General features: G+C 48.0%; 1 protein-coding gene across 1 annotated transcript in view; it reads left to right on the forward strand.

Annotated features, from left to right (window-relative positions):
• The window catches only part of PRICKLE2 (prickle planar cell polarity protein 2), a 104,413-nt gene that overhangs the window by 60,520 nt on the left and 22,452 nt on the right, over nucleotides 1-21,441 (forward strand). Inside the window, exon 2 of the mRNA XM_018068401.2 lies at nucleotides 11,734-11,917. Coding sequence (XP_017923890.1) covers nucleotides 11,786-11,917 — 132 coding nt within the window. The 5' untranslated portion in view covers nucleotides 11,734-11,785. The remainder of the gene's footprint in view (nucleotides 1-11,733; nucleotides 11,918-21,441) is intronic.

Raw genomic sequence — 21,441 nt, forward strand, 5'->3', positions numbered from 1 at the left:
TCTGCATCCTTCTGTGTTCTGTAACCATAGCTAATATTGCCAAAATCAAGGGCTCTGAAATATGTAGTTATCCAAAAGATTGGCAATTCCTGGCTCCTGTGTCTCTTAGTGTCCATTCACCTGGCTGGCATCCCCAGCCCTTGTCAGCCCTAGCTGACATCTTCATGCCCTTTGTTATCCCAAGGTTGGCAGTTCTCAGCCTCTTGTCTGGGACTGCTACCCAGAGCTCCATCTGCATTTCAGTCTCCCATCTCAATCTGCAGTTTGCAGCCCCAGCTACCTGGACCAGATGGATTCCTCACCAAGAAGCACTGTGTGTTGGGCAAGTTTTATTTGCTTTCGGTGGGGTTTTTTTGGGTCTACAGAAACTAGGTTTTTGAACATCACTCACTTTTTGCAAATGCAGAAGCTGAGAAGTACACTCTCATCCAGTTGACTTGAATTAGAGAGTCATTTGTGACCACTGAATTCCCAAGCAATGGACTTCAAGAGCAGCAGAAGAGATTTGGCAGTGTAGCTCCTTCCCTGCATTTTCTTTTCTAAGGGGAGGGAAACACAGGGGAAGAGGCTTCAGCATTCCCGTTGAGATAGTGTATTCCTGGGGCTCGCAGTATTCACCTGAGACACACATAAAAGGTGTGAATCGTTCATCTGTCGCGGCCATATGAAAGAAAATGTATTAAAATATGCAGTGACCGAAATGCCACGCTAATAACTCGTATTTCCCAGAATATTTAGCCCTGCTGGTGCACAAACATGCTGCGTCTAAAAACCAGTAGGGAATCATAGCAAACGACTGCAGAAAATAATTAAGAGGGCATTGAAAGCCAGGAGAAAAATGATACGTTGCTCGGAGCCAGCGGATCATTGCGTTAATGGCCCGTGTACCTAAGAAACGGTGCCTGAAGTTTGACAGCAAGTCGAGGTTCGGTCAGCATCAAATGAGATGATAGTTGGGGGAAAGATAATTAGCATCTTCACACCATTCAATTTGGGCTGTTGGTGCGGAGCCAACTCTTTGAAACACGCACACGCAAGCCAGTGAGGAGGATTGTTGGGTTTTTTTTTCCCCTGTCCCTTTGCCTAAGCAGCCTACAGGATTTATTGATTTGGAAGAGCGGGCTGATTTCCATGTAAATAAACGGGCGGGTGGCCGGGGCCGCGGCGCGCGGTCCGGGTGGGATGCGGTGACTTTGGCTTGCTGACATCATTGCTCATTAACATGCAGGAGAGGAGAGCAATGCAACAGCAGAGCCCCGCGCCGCTCCCGCGCCGCCAATTATTCTCCACGGGCTGCATCGCTCCTCGTTAATGCCTTGCGCTCGGCGAGCAAATTGGACATCCTCTTGCCACCTCCAAGGGTCATTTAGTGGAAGGCAGGCTGGAGGGGGGGAGCTGCTGAATTCATTTGGATTGGGAGCAGAGAGGGGGGCACCCTCCGGAGCTGGATTTCAGAGCGAGGCAATTGAAGCAAAAGCTTAAGACGCGCGGGGCAGGAATGGCACGTTTTTCCACGGCAGGTTTCCTCTGGAGACGTGCCGCGGTCGGTTCGTGCCTCCTCTGAAAGGCTCCGACAAAACCCCGTCTGGCGGCAGGCGCTGGCGGTGGGCTGTGCCGGGGAGCTCGGGATGCTTTATGGCACTGCGGTGCTCCCGCTGGTCCTGGGAGCAGCCCACCAGCCCGGAGCCAAACGGGCACAGCTAGGACAGCTCGGAAACCCGACGGATTCTCTCCCCCTGCACTGTCATTGTCAGTGGGAACAGGTAAGGAAAACTGCCTTTAGACAGCGACTTCAAAGTTGTCGTGGATTTTTAGGAGGGATAGAAAGTAGAACGGAGGAGGAGGAGGAGGAATAAGCAGCATTCCATGGATGCACGCAGCTGCGTGCTAACTTTGCTCGGTGTGCTGGTGGTGGTGAGCTGCGAGGGGCTGCGCTGTTTCTCCAGTCTTTGCTGTTCTCTGTGTTTATTGATGTAAAAGGTTAATTGCTAAATTGCATTTCTGCAACTGCAGGACATCAGGGAGAAGCGCCAATGCCGCTGCAATGGACTTTGTGTTTTAAAAATAATCAGGAAGGCTCAGCTGGCTCTAATAGGAAATAAAAAAATCCTCCTCTCTCGGTGTTAATTGTACTGCTCTGGTAAATGCAGCTCCTGGAAGCCTGTGTTCTCTGCATATTTTTTGAGCAGACTGTATGCAGGCTGGGGCTGTGAATGAGGACGTTGCTGTTCAGATGTTTATTGTGCTGGGTTTGCCTTCCTCAGGATGGAAAGTTTTAAAGTAATAATCTTTCTGCACTCTTCCTTGTTCATGCCAGAATGCCGAACTATAAACCAACCTAGAACTGCAACCCGGGGGTTACGTTTTGCAGTGCAATCTTTTCAAGTCCAATTTCCTTTTCTTTCCTTGTCCCTTGAAGGAACATTTTAAGCAGATGTGACACAGACGTGACCTGTGACCGTAGAAAGATTTTAATCCAGTTACTCTTTGTTTTCTAGTCATGATTGCTTGGCGTTGCTAAACACGGATTGAATCTTTTCAAGCCGTTGAGGATTAGCGCTGGACAGAAAAATGCCAAAATAATTATTCTCACTAGATGCAGTGTCATCCTTTCAGTTTTAGCTCTCTTATCTTGTAACTTATCTGACTTATTTTCATTCAGTGATTATTTCGCCTACTGTGGGAGCACTTACACGTCTCGCATCACTGCGTTGTGTTTATGAGTGTGCCAGCTTGAGCCTGTGATAAAGATTTGTGAAGTAAAACTGTCTGCAGCTAACAAGATTATATTTTGATTTCGTGTTTTAATCTCCTCCCGTTGTGTGTTTTCTGACAGCCAGACTCGGCTTAGCAGAATGACCCAGCCTTGCGCACTTGCTGTTGGCAGCCTGGCTCAGGCTTAGCCGGCACAGGCACGGATCAGGCTAGCAGTGTTTGCTTTCACAAGCAGGTCGATATTGCCTGTCTCAAGGGACGCTGTCTAAGCCTTAACTTTTGAAATAATGACAATTTTTAGCCTAGCTCATCCTGCTTCTGAGCATTTTGCCTATCCAGCCAGTTTTTTTCCTTTAGGACGTAGTGCCCGGGAGAAGCTGGGATTGCAGCGTGTTTACAGCTTCCCATGGTTTCTGCTTGTCATGCTGCAAATACAAACTGATGAAGGCCCTTAAAATAGCACGTACAGCCCCGGGGCAGGTCGCTGGGAACCCGCTTAGCTTAGCCCATCTGGATAGATGGGCTACAAGCCTGGAATGGGATGGGGGAAAGAGAGGGGCAGGAAGATAAATACTGCCTGTGGAGAGCCCAGGGTTATGCAAACTTGAGAAGACAGTGAGGATCCACATGCTGAACAGAGACAGACTTCTCAATAGAGAGATGGGTTTGGATGCAGGGGGAGAACCCAAATTTTGTTAGAACCCCAGGCTTTTTTTCTTTGTTTAATTAAGAACAAAGCAGAAAGAACCCCCATCTCTGTATCTTGTTAGGCAGAAAAGCCACCCAATAGTATAAGTAAAATCTGACAAGATAACCCTTGGGGTAGGACAGGACTTTGTCACACAGACCCACATTGGCTCTCGGATGTGGAGCCCAGAGAGAGAGTTTGGCAGGGTCCTGCTGTGCCTATTCCCCTGCTACCTCCCCTTCCCCATCCCCATCAACCAGGGAACCCATTGGTCTCTGGGGTCCTTTGAGTTGAGGTTGTCCTGCCATGGGGGACACCAAATCCCTCTCCTGGATCTGCCCATTCTGTACCTACTTCTTCCTTTCCAAATCACGAGATTGTTTTCAGCATTGTTTGCCCACCAGCTTCAGGGTTTACTACCGCTGTTATTGAGCCTGTTCTTCTCTTCAGCTTGGAAACTAGTGGTTTGCATTTCTCCGTGACTGGGGAAAAATATGTGGTTGTTATTGTTTCTGTATGCTAAGAGCTGGACCTTTAAGGGGAAAAAAAACAACTCTAATATAAATATGCTGAGAGTAGTGGTAAGCCTGTGTGCTGGCAGGCTGCCTCTGTCGAGTTGGATGTGATAGAGCAGCCTGTTGGATGTCTTTTCTCCTGGTAGCGTGGCTGGGCAACAGGCTGGGGCTCACTGCAGCTTCTTTTGCCTCTTTTCTTTTACCCACTTGCTTGATCTGCAGCTCACATGGGTGTGTAGCACTTAGCCCACGTCTGTCTAGTCTCTATTATGAAAAAAAAATACTGAGTCTTCTGCAAAATGTCCTGAGAGCTCCAAGTAGAGAGTTCTTCTGAGAGCTGCTGAGTTATTAATATCCATTAATTTAACCATCTCATCTTTATGCATCAGAATTTTCATGGTTTGTGTCAGGGGTTGCAGCTCATGGGAGCAGCCTGGCAGTGTGGTTCAGGTCAGGAGGGTGTTAAAACACTCTGGGGCTCTTACCCAGCTCATGAGGAGAAACTGGAGCCCAAGCAGGGGCCAGTGTTCACTGCAGAGCACTGAGGTGCACCTGGGCTCCCCAAAACACCCTGTGATGCACCCCAGAGCCCTCCCTGTGAATTAGCCACAGGTTAGAAAGGTTGGTTGTGCTTGAATTCATGCTGGGGTGTTGCTGCAAGATCTGGCCACAGTTTGGGGCTGTGGTTCTGTGACTCCTTGTTTGCCTAAGAGGGCACCAAGGCAGGCTAGATGAGGAATTTGGGGGTTTGTGCATTGTGTTGTGTTCTGTCCTAATTTCTTGGTCACCTCTGGTGTGCTGATGGTTGTTGACTGCCATGTGGTGCCTCAGACCACAGACAGCAGAATTGGAAGAAGCCTGGAGGCTGCTCTGGGCTGTGCCGTGGGAAAGCAGTGGTTTGGTGACAGGGCAGTGGGGACCCATGGGCAGATGTTCCACCCGTTTCTCAAATGGATGGACCTGATTCATCATGAAGGCAGAGCAACTGGAAAATTCTCAGAGACTGCTTTTGCTCTGATTTGCCTGCAACTGGCAATACTGCGGATGGTTCTTTTTTTCTTTTTCTTAATTAAGCAAGAATAGCTTTTGCAATGGTAAAGAATGAGTTTTAAAAATAAAATTAGTCTCCAGCCTGAGACCAAGCATGGACAACATCCATAGGGGAGAATTTTTCCAAGAGTGGAAATGAGGTTTGTCATAAAAGCTTCAGTGTCATCCTGGATGCCTTCCCAACTGCTGCTATTGGCACTGCAGAGGTCAAGGAGGAACTAAAAATAAAACAACACTGAAAAGTTGGGTTGCCTTGAGCAAATCGAGTGGGTAGAGAAGATGGATAGGGAAGGTGGAGAAGAATCTGACTTGCAACTCCTCCATCCTCTCAGTGTTTCCCCACCTACTGTGGATCTTTACAGAGATGGGTGGCTATACGTGCTTCCCTATGGCCATAGGTGTGGGGGGGACTTCCATCTGTAGGATGCAACCAGTTTGCTTGCTGGATTATTTCTCTCTTCCTTGGTTTCCTGGCATTGCTGTTCTGCCTGCTCTGTTGCTGCTACCTGATGTTGATCTTTCAAGCCAGCTGTTCCCACAGCTTGTTGTGTCAAGTCAGTGTTGGCCTCCCTTGACTGTCCTTGCAGGCCACCAAGGGCACCTTATCCTCAGACTTTGAATTGCTGCTACTGTAGGTACCCGTGTCTAATTCACTCCTCCTCCTGCACCCCAGCTGGGTGGGTAAAAGCTTTCACTAAGCTTCCTTTTCAGCCCAGGCAGCACAAAGTCTTTGCAGTTCATTCCCACTGATAGTTGGGGGCTTTTTTCAGCTGAAGTGACTGGAAGAGCTGGGAAGCTGCAGAAATTTTTTTGTCCAGAGAGACTCTGCTTTATCACTGAGGTCCGTGGGACCTGTGGCCATGGGCAGCAGATACTGGGGGCTGCTGGGAGAATTTGGTTCAAAATACAGTGTTACAGATGTTGGAGAAAGAGTCAGAAATTCAACCCAAACTCTGTTTTGAACACAAAAGCTCAAAGGCTCCTCTGATGGAGCTGACGTTCAGGGATTTGGTGGGGAAGCCGTGGCTGGATGGTGCCTGTACTGAAGAAAAGCTGCTGGGCTCTGCCTATGGCAGTGAAGGACTATGTTAATTTTTCCGTTTAGGTAAATGTTTACCCTGCCTGTGGGGTCTGGAGAAATGGGTCTGTGTAGCTGAAGCTCACTCGGAATGGGAAGATGCCTCATTAGCTCTCAAATGAGGGGAGGAGGTAACAGACAGGGATATTATATTAAGATGCCCTTGTTAGGAGACTCAGGGGTCACATGAGCTGCCCCAAATCCTCAACCTCTCCCTTTTCCGAGAAATCTTGTGATTTTTGATTTACTGACTGGCTGATCCAAAAGCCTCATTGCAATCAGAATGATGGCACAAGGCTGGAAAGAAATCAGACTGCTGTGTGTCTTAAGCCAAATGGGAAGGGAATTGCCCATCTACATTTACACACCCCATCCTAGCCTGAGCTGACAATTGCTTTTTGAGGGATTCCGGATCTTGCATGTTAATGTGTGCACAAATGCATGCAAATCCTATCTGAGGGAGCACAGCAGAAGCATTGCATGGCCCGGCAAGGCCATGGCATTCTTGCTTCTTGCTTTGTCTGGAGACTGAGCTGCTCCCTGATACAGCCCATTTATTTCCATCCCAGAAGAAACAAGTGAGAAGCAGAGATAAGCAGGGCTGGTGGGTGATAAGGGCTGTTTACCGAGTTCCTCCTTTGTCCAAGAGGAATTTTAACATTTCTGCCACAATTTTAAACTCTGCCTTCATTCTTGCTGTTGTCAGGAAGGGGTTGAGCTCTTGTGCTGCCCTTCCTCGGAATATCTGCGGGTCCCAGCCCGGGCAGGCTTTGCCTTGGTGCTGTTTGCTGCCCTAGGTTCTCCATGCCCACTCACCAAGCTGGAAGAAAAGAGCCCTGCAGCAAGGAGCTTTTCCTACAGGCAGGGTTGTGCTGCCCTCACAACCCTGGGGAGTTCTGTCCTGCCTGTGCCAGCCCAGACCCCAAAACACGCAGGCTATTTACTGGGAGAAGTCAGCTTACACACTTCTTTTACTGGAGCTACACACTGTTTGCAAGGGCCCCCTTTGCCTTGGCTTCAGGCTGTCCCCCATCCCTGTTCCCCAGCTTTTTAGCTCTGTTTCTGCTTTCCCAGTTTGGAGTCTGCAGGTTTTTCACAGCAGGGAGACCTTATCTCTCTTCAGAAAGCTGGGGTCATGCTCACAGCTCTCTCCAGAGCCTCTTGCACAGCATTAGTGTTTTCAGTGTGGTTTAGCTTATTGTTGGTGCCATCGCTGTGATGAAAGGGCTGTGGGAGACTCCAGAGATGGCAGAGGCTGTGCTTTGCTAACCACGGCGCACAAGGGACTGCCTCATCCCAGAGACCTCAGGGGTCAATTGGGTTCACATAGAGCTGTATGTGGGTGGACCCAGGCTGGAAGCATGCTTCTGCATCCCAAGTGAGAGGGACTTGGGAGCCAGGTTCTCTGATTGATGTGTTGGGTCCTGTTTGCTTCAGATTTCCTGTTCTCATCCGTAGAGAGAAAAGGCCTGATGGTGCATCTATTTGCAGTGTCCCCCTGCACCAGTGTGTGGGTGGGGATATGACTGGGGATGGGGGTTAGAGCCTCCTCTGGGAGAGGACTGGCCACTGTGCCAAGAGCAGCACGTAAAAGCAGCCAATGCAAAATAAAGCACATCCATCTTGTAACTTCATCACATGAAGCGCTGGCCTTGAGGAGAAGAAATTTTTCAGTCTGTTTTTGAGCCATTGCTGCTTTGTACCATGTGAAGTCAATTCAAGGCAGGCTCCTTTCCAGCTAAATCTGACACCAGGAAATGTTCTTTTTCTCCCCATTTGCTTCCCGCCGTCCTGGCCCCGCTACAGGACAGCTCTGTGTGCAGCTCCGTGCCGAGCAGCCCTGCCGATGCTCCCCAGCCCGTGCCTCCCGCAGCAGCCTGGCTGTTGGCTGGCTCCTGCTCTTCTTTCCTCCCTTCTTTCCTGCTTAACAGCTCCTTTATTTACCCTCCATGCCTAAAGCCAGTCGTGCTGTCAGCTCTCTTTGCTTCGTTGGGAAACACAACTTAATTGGTTTCTCCTCACCCGCTCTCAGCTCCTGGAATGAAGTGATGCTTCAGGATGTCCCCAGCTTTTAGTAACACGTCTGACATATCTCCAGCCTTTTGTCCTCCCTGATGTTGGAGATCTTTCTGAGTCACTTCCCTGAGACAAGCTTGCAGACCTTTCTCTGGGATGAGAACAGGATGGAAAAGCACAAGAACGAAGCTGGGATTTCCAGACAGTGATTGGCGTTAATTTATCTGTGCTTAAAGAACACCTGCCCACGTTCTTCTCGAGTTGTGTGAGGTTGCACAGGCAGCAGAAGTTGCTATTGCTGAAGCTTTGGTGGTGGTGAGGTAAGGCTTGTGTCTGGCCAGAGCCAAGCTAATGGGTTTCCCTTTGCAGGAGGTGCCACCCCACCTGGGCTGCAGAGCCCTGTCTGTGGTAACGTGTGTGGCACACCGAGCATCTCCAGGCTTTGTTGCTCATCCCGCGTTAATAACTAATGAGCTGTTGCTGATGGGAGCAGGCAGGCTGCCAGCCAAGGCTCTGCTCCTCTCCAACACCCACCAGCTCTCCTCTGTGGTATCAGCACCCACAGCACATTGTCACTCTGGTCACTGCACGCGTGGTTGGGTGCTGACACGTGCATCGTCTCACTTTGTGCCGCTCCACTGCGAGTGGGGAGGGAAATACTGGGTTTTTTTCAATTTCATCTCACATTTGAAATGTACATTTTTATATTAAATTTTTACTACAGGGAATTATTTTTAATTATAGTGAGCTGGAAGGGGATAAAATAAAGTTGAGTAAGTGAGACATATGTGAAGAAGTCATGGAAACCTGATCATAGAAGTGGAAAGACACTCCTAGGACACTGGGTATTGTTCCCATGAAACAACATATCCTAATGTAAAGAAAATTGTAATTAAAGCTGTTAATCTTCTGCTTTTAACGAGGGGAAAGGAAGGGAACTGAACATCTCAAAGGCAAGATCTTGAATTTTGTACAGTTTGCCCAGGGAGGGTGACAGAAACCCCATGTCTGGAAATGATCGAGTTTTAATGGTGCAAAGTTGTCCTGGCTTGGGGACATCACTGCTGAGTAGACAGGCTACCTGTGTCATTTTCATCCTTTGTTTTTCTGACCAGGGAAGCCACTCACCAGAAATACCCCCTTGCCTGGGATGCAGGAGGGAGGGTGGGGTAAATCAGCTTCCTGACCCGGTTCTGAAGCTCCTGGCTGAATGTGGGGTGAGCTGTGGGCTGGTGGTGGGAATGAATGACCTCTGGGGTCTACTTGATCATACATCTCACCTATTCACTTTTTGACACTGTTATTTCAAGTCCTGATTTATCTCGTTTATTAAAAGCCAAGACCTCTGATACTCTCCTGCCATCTCTCATCTCCTGGACAGGATGTGTCTAGACGGGAAGAAGGCAGAAACCTGCACGCTGGCTTTTTCCACTTAGGAGTGCTTATGCTCCCAGCATTGCCACTATCCAAGCATGGACTGTTGGGTTTGTCCCCCTTTGGAGCTCGTGATCGATGTCCTGAAAGTTAAAATTTGGCTAAGGAGTCCTAAACTCCATTAGAATAACTATCTCTAATGCCAAATCTGGGGCTCTGGAGATATGAATTATTTTTAACATCTTGTTACCTATTGAGCTGCTTCTTAATCATATACTGAAATGAGGTGGAAACAGCAATGAGAGCAGTGGCTTTGCTGAGGCAGAGCGCCCTTCCACGGTAGCTGATTAATTAAAGTATTCACATGAAATGGTACCTTGATTATTTTTTAAGGAAACAGCCAGAGGCGATGCCAAGACTCTCCGACTGGACGCAAACCAGACGCTGGGGTGTGTGGGGGTCGCTGTGTGGTTTAGATCTGATGAAAGGCAGGAAATGGGAAAATCTGGCAAATCTCCCTGGCTTGACTTAACGGAGCCTCTTGACTTTTGCTGGAGTGCATTTTTTGTGCTGTAATGGCCAAATGGAAATTTAGACTTGAAGCTGGATCCGAGTGCTGGTATGCTTAGCTGGCTTGTACAGAGTGGTGAAAAAGAAGGAAAGGTGTTTGAAAATTCCAGCCCCTGGGTTTAACTGTTTTTTCCCTCTGAATTCCTTTGTTTTACGTTAGAGCAGAGAAACCTGCAATGGCAGCGTTAACTTTTCCCTTGCTTTTTGTGTGGTACCTTATTATTTCTGAGATGTCTCCCTTCTGCTACCCAAGTGAAATCTTATCTCATTCCTCAGAAGTCAGTGGCGCTTCATTAGTGCAAATTAATTCAGAATCCTGTGTGGTTGCTTTAAAATAGACACCATTGACCCAGCCTGTGGAAGAGCATTGAGTTTTCAGAAATAGAAGCCAATTTATCAGCATTCCCTTTAACCTCTTTTTCTTTGTCGGGGGATGTTTTCAGCCAGGTTTGTCCTTCGCTGTTACCCTGGCAAAGGGGTGTGATGATTAGAGGGATGGAACACCTGTCCTATGAGGAGAGGCTGAGACAACTGGGATTGTTCAGCCTTGAGAAGAGAAGGCTGGGGTGACCTTATTAGTACCTTATCAGCCTTTTAGTACTTGAAGGGGGGCCTACAGGAAGGCTGGAGAGGGACTTTTTACAAGAGCATGTAGTGATAGGACAAGGGGGAATGGATTTAAACTGAAACAGAGTAGATTTAGATTGGATATTAGGAAGAAGTTCTTTACTGTGAGAGTGGTGAGGCCCTGGCACAGGTTGCCCATAGAACTTGTGGATGCCCCATCCCTGTAAGTGTTCAAGTCCAGACTGGATGGAGCTCTGAGCACCCTGGTCTAGTGGAAGGTGTCTCTGCCCATGGAAGGGAGTGTTGGATCTAGATGATCTCTAAGGTTCCTTCTGACCCAGACCATTCTGTGATTCTGTGATTCTTTGTTGTCCTTGCAGCCCTGCAGATAAATGCTCAGATTCAAGCCTGTGAAGAAAATCTCACAGACCACAAGCTGCAGGAACAACAGCCCCTTAAAAGAAGTGTTAAGAATAAGTGATATTTGCAGTGAACTAATCTAATGTCTGTTCAATTGCAACCTGTGGGCTGTTCTTTCATTTCTTCTTGTGCTTTCCTCCCTATTCTGCTGAGCTGCAGCAAGTGCTGCCGAGCAGGGTGGTTAAGATTCCATTGTAGTGTGACTGTGGTTTTTGTAGCCTCCCTTAATTTAATTTAGCTTTATATGTTCAGACTATAATCAATTTTTATGCTACTTTAATAAGCAAATTTATGCTATCAGCATGCTAAAGGGACTTGTCATTCACAGCTTCCCAGTCAATCAACCATTTTCCGTATTAGTGAAGTGCTCAGCTGTCCTAAATTCAGTAACAACTCTGCAATTACAGCTGGCATGTCAACCTGAACCAGGCGTGTGCATGGCCCTTGCCTGTGCTGGCCCCTGGAAATGCTCCTCGTGGTGCAGTAAAGGGACAAGCAATTGCATATCCCAAAACATTGGGCAGCCTGACTCAGCTGGATTGCCAAGTGTTGTTACAGCAAGTATGGACTTTTATTTCCTCCCTGTAAGAGACAAATCCTGCATTTGGAAATGCCTGAGCATAAGAAAGGGTTGAGTTTAGTCTCTGCAGGCCAGTGACTGGCAGGAATCGCTTTGCTTTCTTATTTAAAGTGCAGCTCACTGAGGCATCTCCTTTTTTTCCTCTCCCCTCCTCTTGCAGGAAGATTTGCCTTCACTGTAAGTGCTCCCAGGAAGAGCACATCGTAACAGTTATGCCTCTGGAGATGGAGAAGACGGTCACGAAGCTCATGTTTGACTTCCAGAGGAATTCCACTTCTGACGACGACTCAGGCTGTGCCTTGGAGGAGTACGCGTGGGTCCCGCCCGGCCTGAAGCCCGAGCAGGTAACGATGACACCACCCAGTTACCAGAAAATAATTGTTCTAATATGTTCTTTGGAAATAGTTTTCCTGATTTTTCTTCTAGGGGCGCAGGCATGTGGCTGTTTCTGGTGCACTAGAGAGACTCGCAGAGACAGATCTGGTCTGAATGCACAAATGGAGCAAAATACACATGTGATCCTTGCAAGGACCTGTGGTTTTCTGCATCTGTAGATGTAATTGGCAACTGAGAGAGGGGAAACAAAATACTTCCAGGGTGGGATTTGTTGTGGTTGTGCAAGGGAAAAGATACAGACATATCTACTTATGTTTCATGGGGAAAAAAACGATGGGACTCCAGTGTTCCCCAGGGACTCAGTGCTTGTGTTCTGCCCTCCTGGATTGCTCTGCGGTAAGTGCAGGGCAGACAGTCAAAGCTGGTAGATTACTCTGAAAAATGGGCCAAAGGCTTTGTGGTTTGGGTTTTTTAAGCATGATGTTTGTGCCTTACTGGAAGGAGTAGCTCAAATAAAGCTCAAGTCTCTCGATGCAGGAATTGAGCAGGATGGATTAGACCTCAGCGTGCTGTCTGTGTGGAACAGGCATTGATTCTATTCCTTCCAGTGTACATGATTCCTTTGGTTTTTATGCTAGTCTTCTATGTGTTCAACTCAGAACTTAATTTGCAGAGGAGATTGCAAAATGAGCTTAGCCTTGATAATTGCTATGGCAATCATTTTAAATTGTGTAAGGAGGCTGGGAGAGGGTGGAAAGCTTTCATTCTTACTGTTGTAGTTGCTGTCCTTAAATACTGTGTTTTCATGAGCTTTTATTCAGACCGGCTTAGGCATTTCCTGAAATATTTTGGCACTACCCGTAGGCTGTAAATATTATCTGTCTGATTAGAGAAAATCCAGTTGTTTGGTGGTTTGGGGGTTTTTTTTCTTGTCTTTATAAGCCTCGTTCAGCCTTAGCTTGAAACTCCACAGCACCGTGTGTTTCATTTGGTGCCATCCAACCGTGCAAATCAGGCAGCAGCCTTGTTTTCTGTCACCTTCCTTATGTTAGAGGCTCCTTTTGTGCCTCCCAGGAGGCACAAGACATGGTGTGTGGACAAGTGCAGATGGTCCTGAACTAGCTCTGCTGGTCCTTCATGCTGTGGGGACCTGAACCAGTTGAGTTTGAGGAGTCCTGTTGAAGGATCAGACCCAAGGTGGTACCACCTGCTCTCTACACTGTTTTCTGTCCAGGCGTGACAGTGGCTTCTGGAGCCCAAGCTGGCCCATGCTCCTGTTGTTTTGAGTGGAAATACAGGTATTTAGTGACAGGTGGCACCTGACCAGGTAGATATGGTGTCTAATAAGTACAGCATGGCATGGACAGCGATTGAAACCCACTTTGAGCATGGTGGTGACATATTCCAGAAGACCTGTGTGCTTCTTTGATACTTCAGGTGCTCTTTAAGAACTCCTGTGCTATCAGGGAGTTTGGGATGCTCAAGAGAAAATAGAAATCCATTAGCTCTATCAGTAGCTACTGACATCTCATGCATTACCCAGGTTAATGTACTTTTAGGTTCTTCCAGCATCTATTTCTTGCAGAAGTCACAGTGCTCCTCAGTACGAACACTCGTTTTCTCATTATGCTCCTCGGTCTGCATTACTGGGCCTCTTAGCAGATTTGCCACTTCAGGCCTGTCTCTAATCACCATGGAGATGAAGAGCAGCCGTAAGCGGAGCCAGAGACAGGCACTGAAATCCTTCCAGCAGAGCTCATTCACCAGCCCTTCCATGAGTTTTCATATGTGAGATGAGCCACTAAGGAGACAAAAGCGAGGTGTGACTTCTCTGGGCTATGCAAGAGCCACACTGCAGGGCTGGGATTTGCCCCTTGGTGAAGAGCAGCACCCTGAATTTCATAGAATCGTAGAATGGTTTGGGTTGGAAAGGACCTTTAAAGGATCATCTGGTTCCAACCCTCCCTGCCATGAGCAGGGATGCCACCCACTAGATCAGGTTGCTCAAAGCCACATCCAACCTGGCCTTCAGCACTTCCAGGAATACAGAATTTCTCCAGGAGTTATCATGTGGCTGGGGTATCACAGGGCTGGGAGTGTCCCAGTGTGCAGGAAGGGTCATTTGCCTCCTGAGGGGTAGGAGATACCTCTGCAGTGACTCTCTGGAGCTGTGCAAGGCTGCAGACAGACCTGTGGCTTTTTGGTCAGTGAGTCAGGTGTGTGCACGTGATGTGGAGCCCCTGCAATGTTATGTCTGCCATGGAGCAGCTGGTGGGCTCCACTCTGGCTGAGGACGCTGATGTCAGTCTGGGCTGAAAATACAGATTTGCAGGCAGAGAATTCTGCCTTCTGCTGTTTCGCTGTCGTATTTTTTTGACGTGAAACAGATGAAATGAAACAACTTTTTCTGCAATATTCTACTTTATTAAAACCTCTACACAGCATATGAACTGGGGAGGTAAGTGTTCCCCTGAAAGACTAATGCAGTTTTCTTATTATACTTGGACGACAGCCTTCCTACCTCACTATTCTTGGGAGACAGTGTTCACATCTCACTCAACGCAGCAATTTACAGGATTTCAGCAGGAAGGAGTTGGCCTGCTAACATGACATCGGTTTTTGGCAGTATCCACAGGTCATTTCAGAATTTGGAGAGTCCCTTCAATCCAAAGCTTAAATTATTAAGTGTCATCTAGAGGGGAATTGACTCAAATCTATAAGGTTTCACTGGATTCCTGGATACTAATTCAGGCATCAGCTGGTCTGTGGTACCTGTCAACTAGTCAAAATTTTGTTGGTTACTCAGTGCCCACTACTGAAGAGAAAAAAAAGCATTGGTCCAGTGTTCACAGATATTGATCCAGACATTGCAATGAGGAGTGGAGCTGGAAGTTGTCCCTTATATTATGAGTCATCAGTGTGTAAGATTACAAAGTCCTTTACTCAAAAGCCATATATATTATATATTTCTAAATATGTTCATAACATAGGGATTAAGATAGCAATATAAAAAAATTATAATACCACTGCATTAAGGTAGGATAAAAATTCATCTGGAAAAGCAGCTCAAACATATGCCATTGCTGCTCAAGAAGAGGGATATAAACTGGAAGGACACTGGAAGTACTATTTTGTTGAGGAGACTAAAAGAGCTTGTTTTGTCCAGCCTAACAAATTGAAGGATTATGATCACTCCCTGTGCATTAAAGGAGGAAGAGCAGTTACTCAAGCTCCAACTTTGGCACAAGAAAATAGATATAAATGGGCTCCAAATGCATTCAGGCAGGAAATTGGAAGAGATTTCAAACCATCAGAGGTGTAAGGCTCAGCGGCAACCTGCCAACAGGGAGAGCGATGGGTAAAAACCCGAGACTGAGCTCCATAAATTACAAAGTGATTAGAAAATATGGTTTCTTGTAGTAGCAATCGACTACACAGGATGGCCAGGAAGCTCCTGTGGGGTCTAATCCCACTTGGATTGGACCTCAATGAGAAGTTGTCGTATGGCAGAAGAGGGACTTCTCTTGTGGAAGATAAGGAATGGCAGAGGTGGCTGTACAGAAGCTCTGGACAGAGGCTTTGAGAAATACTCTTTCTCTCTGCCTGCAGTTCAGTGGTTGGATAAAGAAATAACTGTGAGAGTCTTGAAATGGGCAGACACTGATAGAAATGTGTCCTCAGCAAAGCAAGATCCCAGACTGAGCCTGGCTGCAAAGTCAGGGGAGGCAACTTCAGGAGCCAGTTTGTCTGCTGGGGCTGGCAGTCTGACAGCTGATTCTCCCTGGACTGACATAAGTTTTGAGGGCAGATGCTTAAAAATAAGTCCTTTTGTGATGTGTTTTTCACATTTTTAGGCAAGGAAGGCATGTGTAAATACATGTGAATGTGCAGCCTTGAATTCCTTGGGCCTGTGGTTTGGAGAAATCCAAAGGGGTTATAACATGCCAGCTTGAATTTCTGAATACAAGGGATTTTTGAGGATTTCTATCTTTATTGTGTCTCAGTAATAGGAGCAGCTGGTTATGGGCAGAGATTTCCAATTAAACAAAAGATGGAGCTCTACTTAAGCTGTGGTGCAGCTTTCTGTATGGCTCCAGCTTGCCAACATTTGAGACCCTTTTGCATGTGCCCTTACATCCCTCTTGTCAGTACAGTTGCTCTGGTTGAGGCCCTTAAAAAGTTATGAAAATCTCATCTGAACTAAAATCAGCAGCGTGAAGGTTCAGGGGATGATTTTCCTCTAAGGCAGCTGTTAGAGCTTGGACCTCAAGAGCTTTGCAGTGGTGTGAAACTTGTAACTGTCACAGGGAGTTTATTCAGGGGCTGACATACATGTTAATTCCTCTTCTGGGTCTTTTGCAAGACCTGCAGCAAGGGCCTGAGTTATAAAACCTCCAAGTTTCATCAGTTGCTGTTCAGGTCACGCAGTGAGGAAAGGAGAGTGGAGGTGAACCTACACTGAATGTGCATTTACACCTTACCTAAAGATACCCATTTTCACCACCCTGGTGTGGTAGAAAATACATTATCTGGGCCAGGCATCTCTAGGGGGACATGTGTCTCATTTGTGCCTGTGGGTCATGGTCAAGTGCATTGTACTTTCTTGTCCTTTCTTGAGACTTCTCAGTTCAGCAAACTGTTTCACTCCTCAAGAGACTAAAGTCTTGCATGCAACAAGGAAGGAGTAAGAGAGACCAAAGCAATCCTGTGCCCCAAACATATATAGTAGTGGGAGCAGAGAAGCTAATTTATAATCTGGTAGAGGAAGGACAAAAGCTCCATGAAGAGCTCTCCCTTCCTGGCAGGGCAGGGTGGATGGGAAGCCGAGTGTGCTGAGGAGAAGCTGTAACTCATGAACCCCAGTCCCAGGAGCTGCAGCTGCCTCTCATTTTGCCCCCTAACACACGTGCACACTGGAGTATTTTAAACCAAAAGCCGCATTTCAGCACAATTTTAAAAGCTCTCCAGTTTCACTTTGAGGTAGCGGTAAGTCCATCACCTTCTCAGTGAACTCTCTCGGTATCTAAATAGCCTGGCAGTTAGCGGCTCTTATTTCAAGGCTGGAGCTGTCTAAATCCAGCCTCCAGGCATCAGACTGTACCGAATGCTTCCCAGCTGCTGGATGGAGCAGCAGTCCCGCACATGGAATGCTTTTTCCATGTGTGATGCCATTGCTGCGTGACTTGGGGGCGGCTGGGGCGGGTTAGGAGATCCTAGAGCTATTCCTTCTGCCCTGGAGCAGAGTGAATGGAGGAGTGTGAGTACATCCATGCTGCAAAAGAAAACATGACAGAACCATGTGTCTGGGCTTTTGCTCCATTTCTGTATCCTGGGGTGTTGGCCTGATCATGGTGAACCCATGGAAGCTGTTAAAATTACTTAATCCTTGAATAATCTTATTATGAGGGAGGGAGTCAACTGCTTTTGGTGGGCCACAGAAGTCAAACCACTTACCTGACATGGTTTGCTCAGTTCTGAAATTTGAAGCAGCTGTGTGGTGGTCAGCAGAGGTGAGAGGCAGGGGAGAAGGGAGTGGAAAAAGGAAACTGAAAAGCCCTGAACTGCACGATATAAACTTGTCCTGGAGCTTTATTCCACCATGCAATTACAGCTTTTCCATGTTGCAGCATTATGCTAGTGAGCTATCCTGTGCCTTAGAAATCCAAGAGCATTTTAAGTGTGATACACAGGGGAATGATCAACAATGATCAATGCAGCAGATGATCATTATCACTCCTGATGCTCCAGGGGACCCTGAGCCTTGGAAGAATGACTCTGCCGGTCAGGACTTCGCAGCACAGACCGCTCTTGGATGCTATTGAAAGGAGTGATCTGGCTCCTTTTAATCCAAATTCAATTTCTGCTTAAAAAAGAAAAATCATGTCATACACTTTCGCAAGTCTAAAACGTGTGGATGTACGGCCTTCATTCAAATGTTCCTCTTTGATGCCAGCAGGAAGCAATGTTTCCGCGGGATCTCTTACAGACCAAAAGCTGCTCCAAAGGCTTGGCAGGAATGGATGTCATTCTCAACTGGGGAGCAGCAACACTCAGACGCCTCGGCTGCCGTTAGCCCTGGGAGAGGAGCGTGCAGAGAGCTGCAGAGCGTGCCAGAAAAAATAGCACTTAGAAAAATTATTTTTCCTTTGTTCCCTGCCTTTGTCCCTCTGCCTTAGGAGCGGGTTTCCAAGAGCAAACCCAACATTGCGGGATGCCGGACTGCCCGGCGCCAGGGATTGCATCTGCCTCCCGCCGCCGTGTGCCGGCACACGGGCAGGCTCATGGATCTGGGGGTGATACAGGTCTTCTCCCAACTGGGATTTCAGGGTCTCGAGGGGCACTCCGGGTCCCTCTGGGGTGCGTGCCTGGCTGTATCCCCGCTCTTGGCAGACTTAGCCAGCAGTTCCCACTCTCCTCTCTGTTTCAGAGCATCTGGCCTTGCTGTAAGGATTGTTTTGCTTCAAGAAATAAATAAGTGCTTTGTATCCTAATGACCTTGAAAAGGAGGACGTGCCGGATTCAGACCAAAGCACACTGAACCCGTTTTCCAGGCTCACACATGCTGTCATCTGTGGAGCTCATGTGTGAGCTGACGTGTACGAGCACTTGCAGTGTTTTGCAGACACATTGGGAAGGTTATTTGCATGTGGCTTGTTTGGGATATTTCCCCCTTGCTTTTCTAAGGGAGGCCAGCAGGAATGAGAGAAATACTAAAGCATCAGATTTGTTTCTCTGTCAATTTTAAGTGCTCAGTGTAAAAGATCATTAATGCCTGATATGTGTTGTTCCAAAACTGGCACTGGGGAGGAGCAGGCAAGCCACAGGAGCAGCCCTGCTCGCCTGGGCCAGCACAGGCTTGTCAGAGCCACTGGCTGCCTTCCCCCTCTGCAGCCAAATCCTGTGGGAGCTCGCACGCAGCGAGCCAGGGACAGGACCACGACTGAGTGCACGCACATCAATGTGCCGACAGCTCCCCGTGCTGCTGTGCTACATCCCTGGGTGGTGTGGGATGGATTGCCAGGGCTGTGGTACCCCAGCATGGTCCCAAGGGAAATGATACTGTCCTGGGCATGGGTAGATGTCAGACAATGCTGTGTGCCTGTATTTTGAACAGGCTCCACTGTGTGTGATGATTTACTGCGCTGTGCCTGAGCAGTGGCTGACGCACCAAGGTCCCCTTTTTGGGGACATCTGTGTGCAGACACCGTACTGCACACAGTGCAGCACGTCCTGCCCTTGCAGGGCTCTTTGCAAAAACCTTGCAGATGGTTTTGCAGTTTGTTTGGTTCCATGAAAGCCGGGTGGGATTGCCCAGCTGGATGTGCCAGAGCTGTGAGGGCTGAGCAAGTCGGCACCCGTGCCAGGACACCTCGTGCTCCTTTGTAGTCCATCCCAGCAGCACAGTCATTCCAAACAGCCCAGTTTGGTGGGTGCTTTAGGAAGATGTGTTGTACTCAGGGCGAGTACAACCAAACACTGCTTCCCAACAGCAATTTGTGGCATAAGAAAAATGATATTCCCCCTCCACCTCCTTTAATTCATTGATCAAAGAGATCCTTCATCAATAGCTTAAATTTACAGGATGTTTGCAAACTTTTTCTTCTAGGAGGTGTAAGACGTTGCTCACAGACATGCTCATGTGGGTTTTGTCTTTGGTCACTCTGGGACTGTCAGGACAAACTGCAGTCCTGCCTTTATTTAGCAGTCGGGGTAGGTTTGTAAACAGTCAAAGTTAAACTGGAAACACACCCCAAACCTAGGAAGACTGCAGAACACAAAGGCATTTGTAAACTAACGTAATTACTTTCCTCAGTGCCTTTGAATAAAGTTGGCTCCACTTAAAAGGCTTTTTCTAACCCTCATTTTACATTATGTTCTTTCCTTTCTCCTGGTTTCTTTCTGTTTTAATTTCTATATCCCTCTCCTGTCCCATGCCCCCTTCCCCTTTTTGCTTCAAGCAGCTGTTAATTTCCGAAATGCGTATCAGTTTTTGTTAACAAAACTTGGTGTTTGGACGTTTCCCTTTTGAAGGTGATAATAACACCCTGGGAAGATGGATATCTGCTGTGCTGAGTTCTGGCGACCCAGAGCCTGTCCGAGTGCCTGGGAGATCTCCCTGGGGCAGGATGGGGCTTGCCCAGCTGGCCAGTGTGCCATGGCACTCAGCACCCACAGCTGGCCTGGTGTCCAGCACACTGTCCAGCCCATCCCCCTGTCATCTGTGGCCTCCCAGTGTTGTCTGAGGCCTTATTTTAACTCACAGAATCACAGAATATGCTGAATTGGAAGGGACCCACAAGGAGCATCGAGTCCAACTCTCAGCCCTGCACAGGACCATCCCCAGTAGTCACATGGTGTGCCTGAGAGTATTGTCCAAATGCTTCTTGAGCTCTGTCAGGCTTGTATTCCAGATTCCTCTGCAGTTTCTCTCATCCAGATGTGAGTGGAGGTCAGAGAGAAGTCGGGCAAATGGAGAAACGGAGGATGAACCTAGTCTGGCACCACGAGTGGCTCCTGTGTGTTAATGATGCTTGTTTGGTTAATCTTGGGCAGAGCAGATCTGTTGCGAGGGGCAGTGGGAGTGTGTAGAGCTGCGGTGTTATATGGCAGAAGTATTTAATAATAAAACAGTTACAGATACTGCACGATTTAAAAAGGAAATGTTATCCATCCGAGGTCATTGCCCCTCGCTGTTGTCCTTGTCTGGGTGCAGCTCATGTTGCAGAGCGTGTAAGGGCAGTGAGGAGCCGTCCACCGGTGCATGGGGGGTCTGGCCCTGGCCCTGCAGGGCTCCCCAGCCACAAGGCTTGTGCGTGCTCCAAACCAGAGCCGGACGGAGGAGGAGTTACTGTAACGTAAAACAGTGACCTTTTGTACAAAAGCAAAGTGCAGACTGAGCAGTTTTCATTTTCCAGCAAGTTAACATTTTCTGCATGCCTTTTCCCTGAAAAACCAGACTGATCTGAGAATCCCCTTTTCCTTCTTTTATTTTCCTTATTCTCGAGCCAGATGCTCACTTGGCGGGTCAGAAATGCAGCCGGCTGAGCACAGAGGCAGGGATGCTGGCAGCCTGTGGCACTGTCCCTCCCAGCCTTGGCTCTCCCAGCCAGGGAGCTGGGTGCATGCCGTGGGAACGGGTGATGGATGGGAGAGTATTATTTGAACAAGCGTGGCTTAACGTCAGCCTGGGCAAGGGGTGTCCTTTTGCTCTTCATCTGCACTCTGGGTGGATCTCTTGGGATAGGAGCAATGCCCCAGGTGAAAGGATCTGTGCAGCCCCAGGAAGGATGGTGGCTGGAGGAAGCCATTGACAGGCATAAGGATTTCCTCCTCATGAGATGTCCCGCAGGCGCTGGGCAAAGAGTGGCAGCTGTCTCCATTCCATCCTGTCCATGGGCACCCCCGCGGAAGGTCCCCCTGGCTGACGCGGATCCAGAGCAAACCCTTTCAGGTTATTTCAGGCAACAGAACACAGGTTTGAACCTGTTATATTTATTTTGTTTTGCTTCTCAAACCAAATTGCCCATCCCTG

Source organism: Manacus vitellinus, unplaced genomic scaffold (assembly GCF_001715985.3).
Source record: "Manacus vitellinus isolate BGI_N305 unplaced genomic scaffold, ASM171598v3 scaffold_14_pilon, whole genome shotgun sequence".
NCBI classification, from domain to species: Eukaryota; Metazoa; Chordata; class Aves; order Passeriformes; family Pipridae; genus Manacus; species Manacus vitellinus.